Raw genomic sequence first — 13,145 nt, 5'->3', positions numbered from 1 at the left:
TGTGTGTGTGTGTGTGTGTGTGTACGTAGCTCTTAGCTACTGCTCCAGCACCATGCTCCCTGCCATGATAATGAACTAAGACACTGAAACTATAAGCGAGGCCCCAGTTCGATGCTTTCTTGTTACCTTGGACATGGTATCTCTTCACAGCAGTAAAAAGGGGACTAAGACAAATATTGTACACAGCTCAGGCTGTCCTGAAGCACACATACATATCTTAAAGAGTGCTGGGTTACTCCTGGCCTGTCGGATTTGCTCTTGGAGACTTCATGTAAGAAGTTTAACTCTCCTGAGATGATTTCACTGAGAAAGAAAGGCACGGTTTGTACAATCCTCCTGTCACCAGCCTCTGGGGGACCTGGCCAGTGAATGGGCCAGAGACATACCTGAAGGTGGAGGTCAAGGAGGGAAGAGCAGATACTCCAGCCATGTGACTGCTTTGTGGCAGAGATAAATCCCATGGCCAAGCTCCTCTTAGACCCCCTGACCACAGTGAACAGACAGCTGTTACACCCATCAGTTTATTATTCAGCAACACTGACAGACGGAGAAAATGATCCAATTCTGCAATAGTCTGCATTTACAAACACTGAGTGCAGTACCTCTGGCCTGTGCCCTGGGTAATGTCCCATTATCGTTCCTGCAGGTCAGATTTTTCCCATGTGAGTGAAAGAGCTCCTAGCATGTCCATCTGCTATCTGGGCTGTGCCCAGACCCCTCAGGTACATGCACAAACCCCAGAGATGCCCTGTCATCGAGGAACAGTGTGCTTGGTAGTCACAGCCGGGCCCTCTTCATCTACACGTAGTAGAGCTGGGTATTTAAAGTGAAGGCTGATATACTTTCTCTGTAAACACTGGCTGTGGCTCTGCACTTTGTCATCTCTGATTGGACATCATAGGGCAACTGTGAGCAACAAACAGGATGGCTGTGAACAGTGCCCAGGAGGCAGGAGTTTGGGCATGTTGCTCCCCACAGTCCCATCCCCTGGCAGGATGGGCCATGAAGCAGGCTGCTTATTTTATTTTATTCTTTGACATCATTTACTTTCTATTGAAGAACATGGTAGATTCAAACTCAGGACCACAGACATGTACTACAACACCTGGCAAAAAACCATTAGTTCCTTTTTTTTTTTTTTTTTTTTGAGACTGTGTAGTTTCTCTGTGTAGCCCTAGCTGTCCTGGAACTCACTCTGTAGACCAGGCTGGCCTTGAACTCAGGAATCCACCTGCCTCTACCTCCCAAGTGCTGGGATTAAAGGCGTGTGCCACCACTGCCCAGCTAGTTCCCATTTTTAATTTTATTTTTTGGGGGGACCGGGTCTTATTATATAGTCCTGGTTGGCCTGAAACTCACTATGTAGTCATGGTTGCCTTTGCAGAGATTCACTTGCCTCTCAAGTGCTAGGATTAAAGGCATGTGCCATAATACTTGGCTAATTACTTTGTCTGTCTGTCTGTCTGTCTGTCTGTCGCTGGTGACAGGATTATCTTGCTGCACAGCCCAGGCTCACTTCAAATTGTGAAACTCCTGCCTTTGCTTCCTAGGGATGTAAGCTTCCACACTCAGCAGAAATGAGTGCTTGCTACTAATTTCGGCTTGATACTATTAGCTACACCATGTTCCCTAATAGTCCACAGTGTCCCTCTCACGTGGAGTTGCATGTTCCTTGAGCAGAGCTGAGAAATCTCTCCTGCACAGTCCACTAGTCTACCAGGTGAGCTATCTGCACCTTCCATCTATCTATCCATCCTGCCCAGACACTGCCATCCTGTTTTGCTCATGAGCCTCCCTGAAGGCCAGAATGGCTTGCTGACCTTCGGAGGCCACCAAAGTGTTAGGAAAGCTCACCTGCCAAGCTTCTGAGACTTCCCCAGTCCTCAGGCAACTGCTCAACACCTATGGGGGATGGGGTGGGGTTGCAGGCTGAGGCCTCACAGCAGAGGCGGGCCTGGTAGACCCTGCAGCAACATGCTTTTCCGAAAGCTGGTGGAGTTGGTGGGTCTACGCCTTGTTTGTGTGAGACATAAGCATACAGCAAGTTAGCTTTAATGGTGTCATCGATACCAGCTTGCTGTTTGTCATGGTGGGGTTCCGCATGAAGTTATACCTAGTTGAGAATCAAGCATTTCTAAAGAGCCCCAGAGGGATATTTTCTCTTTGAGCAAACAGTCCTTTTGTGCAGAGGGAGCTCTGTGGCTTTTTGGCAGACACAGTGGGGAACACCTCGGTGAACTCCATTCACTCCTGCGAAGCAGAGACATGCACCTCACTTGAGCACAGCCCTGGGCACTGGTCTCTGCACACTGTGCAGCGAGTTGTCTTTGGATCTCAGGGCATCTGATAACCCCCAGCATTCAGAGCTGAATCCAGATGCAGCCTATCTAGCTTATCCCCAGAGGCCAGAGCTCTACACAACCTGTGATCCTGTCTTACAGTTTCCTTTGGTTGGATAAAACCGTGACCAAAATCAGTGTGGGGAGGAAAGGGTTTATTTCATCTTCTAACTCTCATGTTACAATCTCTCACAGAGGGTAGTCAGGGGAGGAACTCAAGGCAGGAACCCACCTGGAGGCAGCAACTAAGACAGAGGCCAAGAAGGATGCTGATTCTTGCTCCCCATAGCTTGCCCAGCCTGCTTCCATATACAACTTAGGGCCACCTGCCCAGGGATCCCATCTGAATCAATCATTAATCAAGAACATGCCAGGCAGCTTCTCAGTTTAAGAATCTTTCATCCCAAATGGAAGTGTCAAGTTAACAAACAAAACAACCAGTCAGCCAGCACACTAAGTTATCCAGAAACAGACAGGGCCCCCAGGATCACCTGTCCTACAGGGGCCCAGCTAGCAGCACAGGCTGAGTAGGTGTTGACCACCCCTAATGGGTGATAATCAATGCTATCTCAGAGTAGCTATGAAGAGAGTGGGTGTATAGAGGTCTAAAGGCAAAACTCTCTTCAGGTGGTCATACCTCAGTCCTCCAGGTCTGGTGCAGCAGCCAGAGCTGCTGGGCATCTCCGGTAGAGCTCACAGGCTCTACCTCCAACCCTTAGACTGAGTTAACAGAGTAACAAAGCAGACACTCTCAAGGCTGTTCTGTCTGCTAGATAGAGAAACATGGACAGGCCTTGGGGCAGCCCCACGAGTTCAGAGCCCTGCTCAGCAGCCACAGGGTCTGACAGGACCAGAAAAGGATCCTCCCACTACTTCTCATACTTCTGCTCCCAACTCAAGGAAATAGCCAATAAGAACATATGGCAGTTGGAAGGCTCTGGTAATTTCACACAAAGACAGAAGGATATAAAGTTCCAGGGTAGCCTGGGTTACCAAGGAAAACAAATTGAAAGGATGCGGTGGCTGAATACAGCAACTCAGAATCAGCACTGAGCACAGCACTGCCTACCACTATTTCCAACACTAGTTTTCTTTGGCTGTGAGTGGCCTCCCGTGATGTGAAAGCATGTGTGGGCGACCACTAGAGAGGCAGTGAATGGGCTCTGTCGTTCAGGTGACTGGCCAGCTGGTCTACGAAATGTCTAAGGGGATGAGTACCCTTGATTACTGGTCAGGGCTATGCTGCTGCAAGGAGCTCTAGTCCCCTAGGCTTGTTCTGGGAATATAAGCAACTTGTCCATGGAACAGCTCAGGTGTTGCCTCTGGGTCACACTTCCTTTCTGTGTGACTGTAGCTGATAGGAAGCTGCTTGTTTATTCAGACACAGGGACAACTTTCACAGAGGCCTCATGGCTTAGCCAATGTGGACGGTGCGATTTAAAATGACTCCCAAAGGAAACGGAAGGAAGAAAGCAGTTCAAGTGGCCCGAGTAGGCATTTGGGCACTGAGAAGAAGTCACAGGGTTGGATCCACACATCCCCATCATGTGATGCACGCGCTGGGTACCGGGGGCTCCCAGAGCATCACACAGGCAGATAAAGGTGCTGTGGTTCTCCCATGTCCCATTCCCTATGTTGTATGTCTTCCTGGGGAGACATGGACACACACCCCAGATAAGGCACTGATGACAGTCCCCCGGACAAATCAAGTCTAGCGTAGTGAACCAATGACTTTATTGGGGTAACTTTCAGGGCATCTGAGATCACCAGCCCTGGGGATCTCTCGAAGCTGCGTCCCTGGAGCTCCTGGCTTAGCCTGCAGACAGTCCACTGGAGAGCGTCCTCTTCCCCAGCAATTGTTACTGCCTTTTGTAACTCTGGGCAGGGAGCCTGAGCATCTCAGAACTGAGTCCTGTAAGCCTCCTTCCTTGGAAGGAGGAGAGAATGTTCCACTGTGGAGGAAACAGCTCATGTACAGACGGGGCCTCCCGGTGTGTGGGGAAGGTTGGACAGAGCTTGTATGAGATGACACTTCCAGTCCTAGGCTTCCTGAGGCAGCCACATTGATCTACACAGGCTTGAGGTCACCTCCAAAAGTGTTGGTAAAAGACAACTGGAGCACTCCACAGAACAGCATTGCTCCGTGCTGCCTGGGTATCACAGCAGGGTTTGGGCACAGACGAACTGGGTTATCTTTCCCACTCATAGATGGGCTCACCAATTTCCCTTCAACCAACCTACCCATGCCCCCATCCCAGGGTAATAAAATAGAGCACTCGGTGGTGGCAGGCCCCCTGGGGGATTCTGAGAGAAAAATGAGCAGTGTCTGGATGGTACTTCCTTCAAAGGGAGTGAAGAGGCCTGTGCCTGTGACCTGGGTTGACCTGCTCGCTACTGCTTCTGCCTATGTGGACCAAGTTGACCCATGCCGTTTCTAGGGACTCCAGCAAAGCCAACTCTCCTGGTCAGGTTCTGCTGAGGGCTGCTCCCAATACATAGCCTATTACAGGGAGCACTCCCACCGGGGCAGCTAGTGATCCCCACTCCAGTTAGAGATTCCAAGCTGGAAGCTGCAGTTGTAATATCCCAGGACCTTAGTTGGAGCCAGAGCCTCCTGTGTGCAAGTGCTTACCACTAAGTCGTAGCCTTCACAGGTGTACAGAGAGGAGCGACCATGAAGCCCTCTGAAGATGTTCCTCCAGCGACTGCCTCCCTCAGTATGGGGCAAAAGGCACATCCTCCCAACCCAGCCCTAACAGGCCACATTGCGATCTTCCAACCGCTGGATCCCTTCCTCCACCTGGCTTCTCAGCTCCCCATGTACGTTAGTCAGACACAGTTCCCATCTTTTCAACTGTGTCTAACTAACTTACCACCAATCCAACCAGCTCTCTCGGGCCCTGGCACTGTGGCGGCAAGCCATAGTTCTTGATATATGTATTTCACCTGGACCACACACTCCTTTCCTGGCCTCCCACGTGTGCTCCCCAGCTTGGAGACACCAGGCTGAACTGTGACACTTTCAACATAGACACATTCAGCTTCAGCAGGCTATGTGTAGTGTTTAGTTACAGACCAGAGGCCCAAAGGGCAGTTGGGATTCTAAGTTAGCAGTGCCTGGCAGGGCAGCACTTGGGGGCGCCCCAGCTCTTCAGGGTACAGAATTCTTTCTGGCAGTGATGGAAGGAGAAAGGTCCGAGGTCCACACTCCTTACCTGCATCCTCACCTTTACAGTCCTCCACCCCAGTCAGCACTACCTCGGAGGCTGCTTCCCTGTCGGCCACATGGAAAGAGGCATCAGGCGCTCACTCCTGACTCTCAAGGCCTTGTTACTCCATATACCACATGGCTGTGCTTGCAGCCTGGGCACTACAGAAGGTCCAGCTTGTGGCCTGTCGCGGGTGCTTTCCCTTGCCTCCTGCAGGTTCACTGAAAGACAAGCTATCCCTTTACCTTATCCTGTCAGAGGCTAGAGCCTCCTTTCCTGGTCTTCTATCTGGGCTTATACTGCATTCTACACATCTCTTCTTCCCTGACCACCGTGGTCACTCCATTATTAACTCTTACTTGTCCCCCTCTTTAAGGAGCCCAGTTTCATCCATTCCTCATGCTGACCCGAGTCCTGGATGTCAGGAGTCCCAGAACATGTCTGGGACGATGTGCCAGAGGGTATGGCAGATAATCACTGTGGGATTGGCAGCCTCCCAAGGCCAAGTGCTGAGCACCTGCACCCAGAACCACTGCTTCCGAGTAAGGCTGACGACAGGCCTGCTGGGCAAGCTGAATGCTCTACTCTAAGTGCAGAACACAGGGAGATCTTTGGGGGAAGTTCCCACCTTGAGGCTTCAGGTTGGCAATGGGAAATTTATTGTCAAATATCTTTAGTCTGGCCACCCTACCAGGTCTAAACCATGCCTGTTACCAAGCTATAGGTGCCAGGTGTCTATCATCTGAATAACAGTCACAAAAGGAACAGAGACGTCTGACTCGCCAGCAAGAAAGACACCACAATAGGATCCTTCTGCACACGTTTATTGGGCTGCACATTGACTGTGTAGGCGAAAGACCCCGAGCCCTGGGGCTCTCACTCTTATATACTATCAGTTCCCATCCACTCACAGCAGGCCACATCACCTCACCAGGTACGCAGCTTCAGCTAATCAGGGCAGCAGGGGCATATCTCCACCAAAATGGCTTTGCCAGTATCCTGGTGCACCTGCGCAGCTCTCACGATGTTTGTGGCTTATATTCAGATGTATGAGGAAGTCAGGTGCAAGTCATAAGACTTAGCTGCAGTCCCTGGCGCCTTCTTGGGACTGCTGCCACACCCGCTCCTCACAGAACCTCACGAAGAAAGTGGACCCCAGGGACCTTTGGCCACAATTTGCTGTCCTCAGAGGGACTTGAAGATCTTCCACAGGGCTGGGTCAAGACTGGAGTAAAACAGCAGTGTCCCACAGCTAAGTCACGGGCAGGGGTAGAGTGACCAGATGCTGATACGCTGGTCCTTGGACCCCGCAGCAAGCAAGCCATCAGCAGCAAAGGCCACACAGTACACAGGAGCGCTGTGGAAAGCCAGAACAGCCAACGGTTTCATTGTCCTCCAGTGAAACACACGGATGCGATGGTCCCAGCCTGCTGTGGCTAAGATCTTGTGGTCTGGCCGGATGGAGACTTCGGCAATTCCAGGATTGGTGAGCTCATGAGTCTTCTTCACCTTTGAACAAGCAGAGCAAGAATAATAAGGCTGTACATGGATCTGCTGCAACCCTCGTCCTGCCCTCACTGCCACAGGATTTGTGACATTCCACATTCTTGTGGATCTGGCTTCCTCCTCAGCCCCATGGTCGTAGGAGGGGCTTCCCTGAGCAATCCAAGGCCAGCAGGCAGTGCTGTGCAGCTCCTCAGGCTTTTTGGACAACTCCAGCCCTGGAGGAGCCTGGGCGGCCAGATCCTGGGTTCTCCACGTGGAGGACATAGCAGAAACCTCCATGGAAACTTGTGGCACGTGGGAGACACAAATCCCAGCAAAAATAACACTGAGAGGCAAAAAGACTTGGGGATGTGGGAGGGGTTCCAGGGCAGCCAAGAGAAGGGCAGGGTGCTAAGGTTGAATGTGTCCCACAAGAGTTCACAGGCAGAAACTTAATTCTCAAATTCACCCATTAATGCTATCTAAGGTTGGGTATTTGGCAGGGAACTAGGGCTATGTGAAATCAGAAGGCCTATTAGTGGCTTTTTCTAGGAGGAGACCTAAGCTGGCAGCCTGTTCTGTCTTGTCTGGGGATAGTTCCCATGCTGAGACCGGCACTCAGCAGATGCAGGCTTTGAGTCTCCTGGACTTCAGCACTAATAGCCAGATAAACCTTTATTTTTGAATAAAAATTGTCTTCCTTTGTATTTTTTGAGTTTGGGTGTTTTATCTGCATATGTATCTGTGCACTATATGCATGTAGCATCCACAGAGGCCAGAAGAGGGTGCTGGATCCCCTGGGCCTGGAGATACAGACAGATGAGCTGAGAGCTGACATGTGGGTGCTGGGAATTGAACTTGGGTCCTCCACAAGAACAGCTAGTGCTCTTAACCATTGAGCCATCTCTCTGCCCCCAAACTTCTATTCTTCATACACTGTCCTGTCTTAGCAGTCTTAGGCATTCTGTTGTAACAGAAAATGGAGTAAGGTACAGGGTGAGAGAGACAACACTGGAGGAGGCAGAAGAAATTACAGATGTACTCCTCACTGACTCTGGGACACCCCATTTCTCTGGCTTTCTGTCTGTCAATGTGTCTATTCTTCTATATATTCTCTGCAGTGCCATTCCCTGTGTTCCTACCGGTGCAAGATAATGTGGTCACCCAAACTTTAGAACACCAGAACTTCAAGCAAATAAAACTGCCTCTATAAAGTTAGGCTGCCTTAGGCTCTTTGTTCTAGTAATGAACACAACTCTCAGCAGTGTTCAGGCTCCTGGACACCTCTGTCCTGGGAGTGGCCTGCCTCTGAACAACACGCTTTCTGTTAGTCCCCTTGTCTTCAGAGCCTTCTAGCAGGGCTGCATCACCCTTTAGAGACAAGCATGCACCTCCACAAAGATGACAAGGAGGCCGAGCACAGTGTGGCCTGTGCCTTTAATTCTAGCACTCTAGAGGAAGAGGAACGGGTAGGCTCTGTGAATTTGAAGCCAAACTGCTCTATATAGAGTTCTAGGCCAACCAGGGCTACAAAATGAGAGTCTGCCTTAAAAAGAAAAGAAAGAAGGAAGGAAGGAGGGAGGGAAGGAAGGAAGACACAAGGAAAAAATAAAGAAATAGAAAAAATGAATGATAGCGTTCATGGAAGTCAGCAGAAATGGTCACAGAGCAATTTAGCTACAAATTACCAAAACACAACTAGATGAAGTAGATTATTCTTAAACCAGGCCAGGCAGTCAATCACTGTGGAAGCTGGTAGGGCTTGGGAAGGAGGAAGAAAAGAGCGATAAAGGGAACAGGGTACCAGTGAAGAACTTGAATGAAACAGGATGGGGTGTGGAAGGGAGGATGATTAAAAATACATCAGCAAGAACAAAGCAGTTAAAATGGACCAGAGAAAACATGAAGGGCAGCGGAGGACCAACTTTAATTTATTGACATAGAAATTTTAGAATCTAAGCCAAAGAAAGGCTGTAAGAGCATTCAAAAGTAAGATATGCTCTAAAATTATTAGGGGCTAAGAGTGAAGAAAGACGTTCTGATAGCCAGGCTTACAAAAAAAAAAAAAAAAAACACATGGAAGATGAGGGCACAGTAAATACTGTCACCAGAAAATTCCAGGGCTACATGTGTGCCAGCAGACAGCAGAGCAATGCAGGCAGAAGGGGAGTATGGTCCAAGAGTTGTATATCCAGCCAAAGTGTCACTCAACTGTGAAAACAGTAGACAGACATTTTCGAACATGTAAGAGCTGAAAGATCATTGCTCCTGTAAGTCCTTCTGGAAGAACAAGAAGATTAACTCCATTCTTGCAGGAGATGGCGGGAGCAGTGCAGTGAACGGTCTGGCACACGGCACTCAGTGTACTTACCTATAGGATTAGGCACAGACATGGGGATTATAGCTAGAAAACGAGTTATGCAACCAACAGAGGCATGGGTGGGTAATGAGAAAGATGGTGGCCCTGAGGATGTGGTCATCTAGGTGATCCGATCCCTGTCATGATCCCCACAGCTCAGCATATTCCTTCTCCTCTCCCACCTCACGGGAGACCCCTTGTTTTCCTGGTATTTGCTTTGTATATCTGAATATGATAATACCAGGACAATAAACATGCTCTGGCTTTATGATTAAATTTCACCCCAAAGCTAAATTTAAATCTGGGCTATGTAGAAAGAAACCCCAAAGGGTTAAACAACAGATAAGCTAGAACACAAGTGAGAGGCATAGTGGATCATTTGGGTTCCAAACACAAAGCAGTAAGAGAAAACTTGGCACCTAATGCTGATCAAATGCTGTGCACAGGCCACACTCAAGAGCTGTGACTGTTTAGCAAATAAGCTCATCCTTCATAAAGTGGTTACAACCAAGCGTTTGATGCCTAACTAGTCACCTGGCTGGAAACAACCATGAATGTGAACAAAACACACAAAGTAATTGTTAAAGGCCCTGGACAGCAGGCAGAGGTGGGGCCTGGCATTCTCTGCCTAGGGGCAAAATCAAGTTTGAGTATCATAGTCACATTAAGCTGAGAAGAAGATCAAAATCTGTAGCAAGTAGAAGGCTGAGATCTGTGAGGATAGGATGGAGGGAGATGTGGCTTTGCGGGCTGAGGATTAGATATGGGTTCTCTAGGAGACCTTGTTTGAGGGATAGGCTATGTATGCTCAGAGCAGATAACAGGCTGACTAGCAAGAGGCTGATGCAAAGTTTTAAGATGGAACAGCTTATGAAAGGTCACCAGTGAGAACTAAGGAAGGGAAGAGCCCCACCAGGCCTCACATTAATAAGACCCCACCTAGGAGTGAGGCCTGCACTAGACATCTAACAAAGCCAGGAGCCACGCCTGGCAAGGTCTGAGGGGGAGGGGCTAGCTGGGGTTGCAGGGACACCACAATGAAGGCGGAGGAGATGGTTTTTCCACAAACTTACTCCAACACTGCATGAAGCCATGCCTACACAAGTCCAAAGTGAACAGACAGCCACTAAACCCACCACTAGAGAAGAAGATAGATGCTCATCAGCTCAGAATAACAGAATTTATTGTAGTCATCACATGCCATTTACAATGTCCAGCACATTAATAGGATGTACTAGACACACAGAAAGGCAGGACAACAGGCTCTGTAGTCAAGGGAAAGTCCAACAGAAATGGGTCCCCAAACAGTGCTGGTGCCAAACATCAAATAAAGAGATCTATGAAAGGAAAAGGGCTATGCAGATGGCATGGAATGTGAAGACCTGAGTTTGTATCTTTAGGACCCATCACACACATATACAAGATACATAATACATAATACATACATACATACATACATACATACATACATACATACAGTCTTCTCCCAGATAAAAGGGTTGAACTCTAGGCAGGACTTGGGTGTCCAGGAAAAGTGCCAGAGCTGGCCATTGCTGATAAATACCAAACACTCTGCATGCGTGTGTGCATGTGTGCATGTGCCCGTGTACATGTGTGCCTGTGTACATGTGTGCCTGTGCATGTGTGGGTGGGTGGGGCAGGGGATGCTTAGAAGAAGAAGACCCATATGGCGGCTCACAACCACCTGTAATTCAGCTCCAAGTGATCCAATGCTTTCTTCTGGTCTTTGCAGGCACGTGTATACAAGGTATCCACTCATACACAATACATAAACAAAAATTTAAAAACAAATCTCTTAAAAAATACCATGGTTTTAAGTTTAAAAAACAAAACCAAACTGTCTAAGCTAGGCAGTGGTGCTGTATACCTTTAATCCCAGCACTATGAAGGCAGAGGCAGGCAGGCTGGGGGTTGACCTGTCAACAGCCCATGCAGGTAGGATCCAGGAGTATGCCCCACAAAGGCCTTACCAGAGCACAGGCACATCAGAAACCACTCACATATATTCAGAGGCCGCCATACTGGCCATCTTGAGATCCCACCAGAGAACTGGAAAATAGCCATGATTTATGAGAGGCCCCATAGATCATTCATGAATTCATGAATGCCCCAGCATGATGGGCATGGTGTCACCGGACTTTAATCTCAACACTCAGGAGGAAGAGGCAGGCAGGTCTCTGAGTTTGGATCCAGTGTGGTCCAAATAGCAAGTTTCCAAACAGCCAGGACTATATACAGAAACCGTATATCTCAAAACAAAACAACAACAACAAAGCAACCCAGGATTCTTCACTGTATAAAACACAACCCTCTGGGCTGGTATGGCAGCACACATCATCCTGGTTCTTAGGAGACAGAGGCAGGGTCAGGAGTTCAAAGTCATCCTTGGCTACAGAGTAAGACTGTGGGAAGTTTGAGCTGCATGAAATGTCTCAAAAATTAAAAATAAGGGGGCTGGAAAGATGGCTCAGCCATTAAGAGCACTTGCTGTTCTTCTAGAGGACTCATATTCGATTCCTGTCACCCACATTTTACCTGTCAGCCATCTGTAACTGCAGTTTCAGGGGATCTGACACCTTCTTCTGGCCTCTGCTGGCACTGAACACACATGGTTAACAGACACACACAAAACACCCACACACATAAAATACAAATATTTTTAAAATGTTAAAATTAAAGAAAATTTATGAAAGAATGAAAAGAAGAATAAAAGAAAACCAGAAACAACTGCAGCAGGGCAGCAGAGCAAAAGGGCTATACAAGAGACACACCTACATCTTGAAGGGTCAGGAAGGATTAAGAAAACCTAAACCTTGGTCTAAGCCACACTAACAGCTGGTTGATAGACCTCTTTTCCAGAAAGTGACTGAAGAAAATAGGAAGGTAATTACCTTATTGGTTGTTCTTGAGCTAGCTTTCAAATGCATAAAGCAAGAAACAATGGGGATGGAGAAGGGGGAAGGGCATGGCCAGCTCAGCTCTCACTATGGGCCTCCGCCACATATGTGCCTACCACGCATCTAATGCACAGTGGTGTACCTAGAGAGACCCTTTTCTTCTCAGCCACATGTGGTCCATTTGTGCAAACAGGCCCAGCTCTCTGCATTTCAGAGAACTGAAATCATCCAGACCTTGTTCTCTGACCACAATGAAATTAAGTTAGAATTTGAAAACTAGAAGATAGCTGGGCTCTGAGGTGGGGAACCATAAGAACTCCAATCAGCTCAGCTCAGAGGCCAGGGAACAAATGAATTCAAGGTTCACCCAGAAGTGAGGTCTGATGGTACCTGGTAGTGTGGGACCTGGCTACAGAGTCACATTATGGGAACACAGGCAGAGGAACTAGGTCTGACAGGTGCCATGTCCAACGTGAGTTGGAATGACTGAGTATGCCCCAGGACAGTAAGAAGAGAGAATCAAGGGATAGGACTGAAGAAGGATGTCATTGGCATTCACATATCCGTCCCCAACAACCACAAAGTCTTCACGATTAATGTTAAAAACCTAGAGAAACATATCCCCCACCTCCAACCCCTTTCTCAAGCCCAGCATGCAGAGTCCAGACTGAAGCAACTCAGGCCAAGTATGTAAGGAGAAGCAAGAGGCCCCGTGTCTCCTTCCACTGGCCCCCCAGCCCTGCAGTAAAACAGCCCAGACGTAGCCACTGAGCAGGAGCAGCTCCCAGCCCCTCAGCACCATCGGCAGAACTATGTGGTAGAAAAGGCAGGTATC

General features: G+C 48.6%; 1 protein-coding gene across 5 annotated transcripts in view; it reads right to left on the bottom strand.

Moving 5' to 3' along the window:
• Positions 1 to 6,618: 6,618 nt before the first annotated feature.
• Gnb1l (G protein subunit beta 1 like) overlaps positions 6,619 to 13,145 on the bottom strand; it is a 65,670-nt gene continuing 59,143 nt past the window's right edge. For all 5 annotated transcript variants that reach the window (XM_029470214.1, XM_021185153.2, XM_029470215.1 and 2 more), the window contains one exon: positions 6,619 to 7,057. In XM_029470214.1, the coding sequence (XP_029326074.1) occupies positions 6,806 to 7,057 (252 nt within the window). In that variant the 3' untranslated portion in view covers positions 6,619 to 6,805. The remainder of the gene's footprint in view (positions 7,058 to 13,145) is intronic.

Source organism: Mus caroli, chromosome 16 (genome assembly GCF_900094665.2).
Source record: "Mus caroli chromosome 16, CAROLI_EIJ_v1.1, whole genome shotgun sequence".
Taxonomy (NCBI): Eukaryota; Metazoa; Chordata; class Mammalia; order Rodentia; family Muridae; genus Mus; species Mus caroli.
Note: the sequence above shows the minus strand (reverse complement) of the source record. Positions and strands in the feature narration are given on the sequence as shown.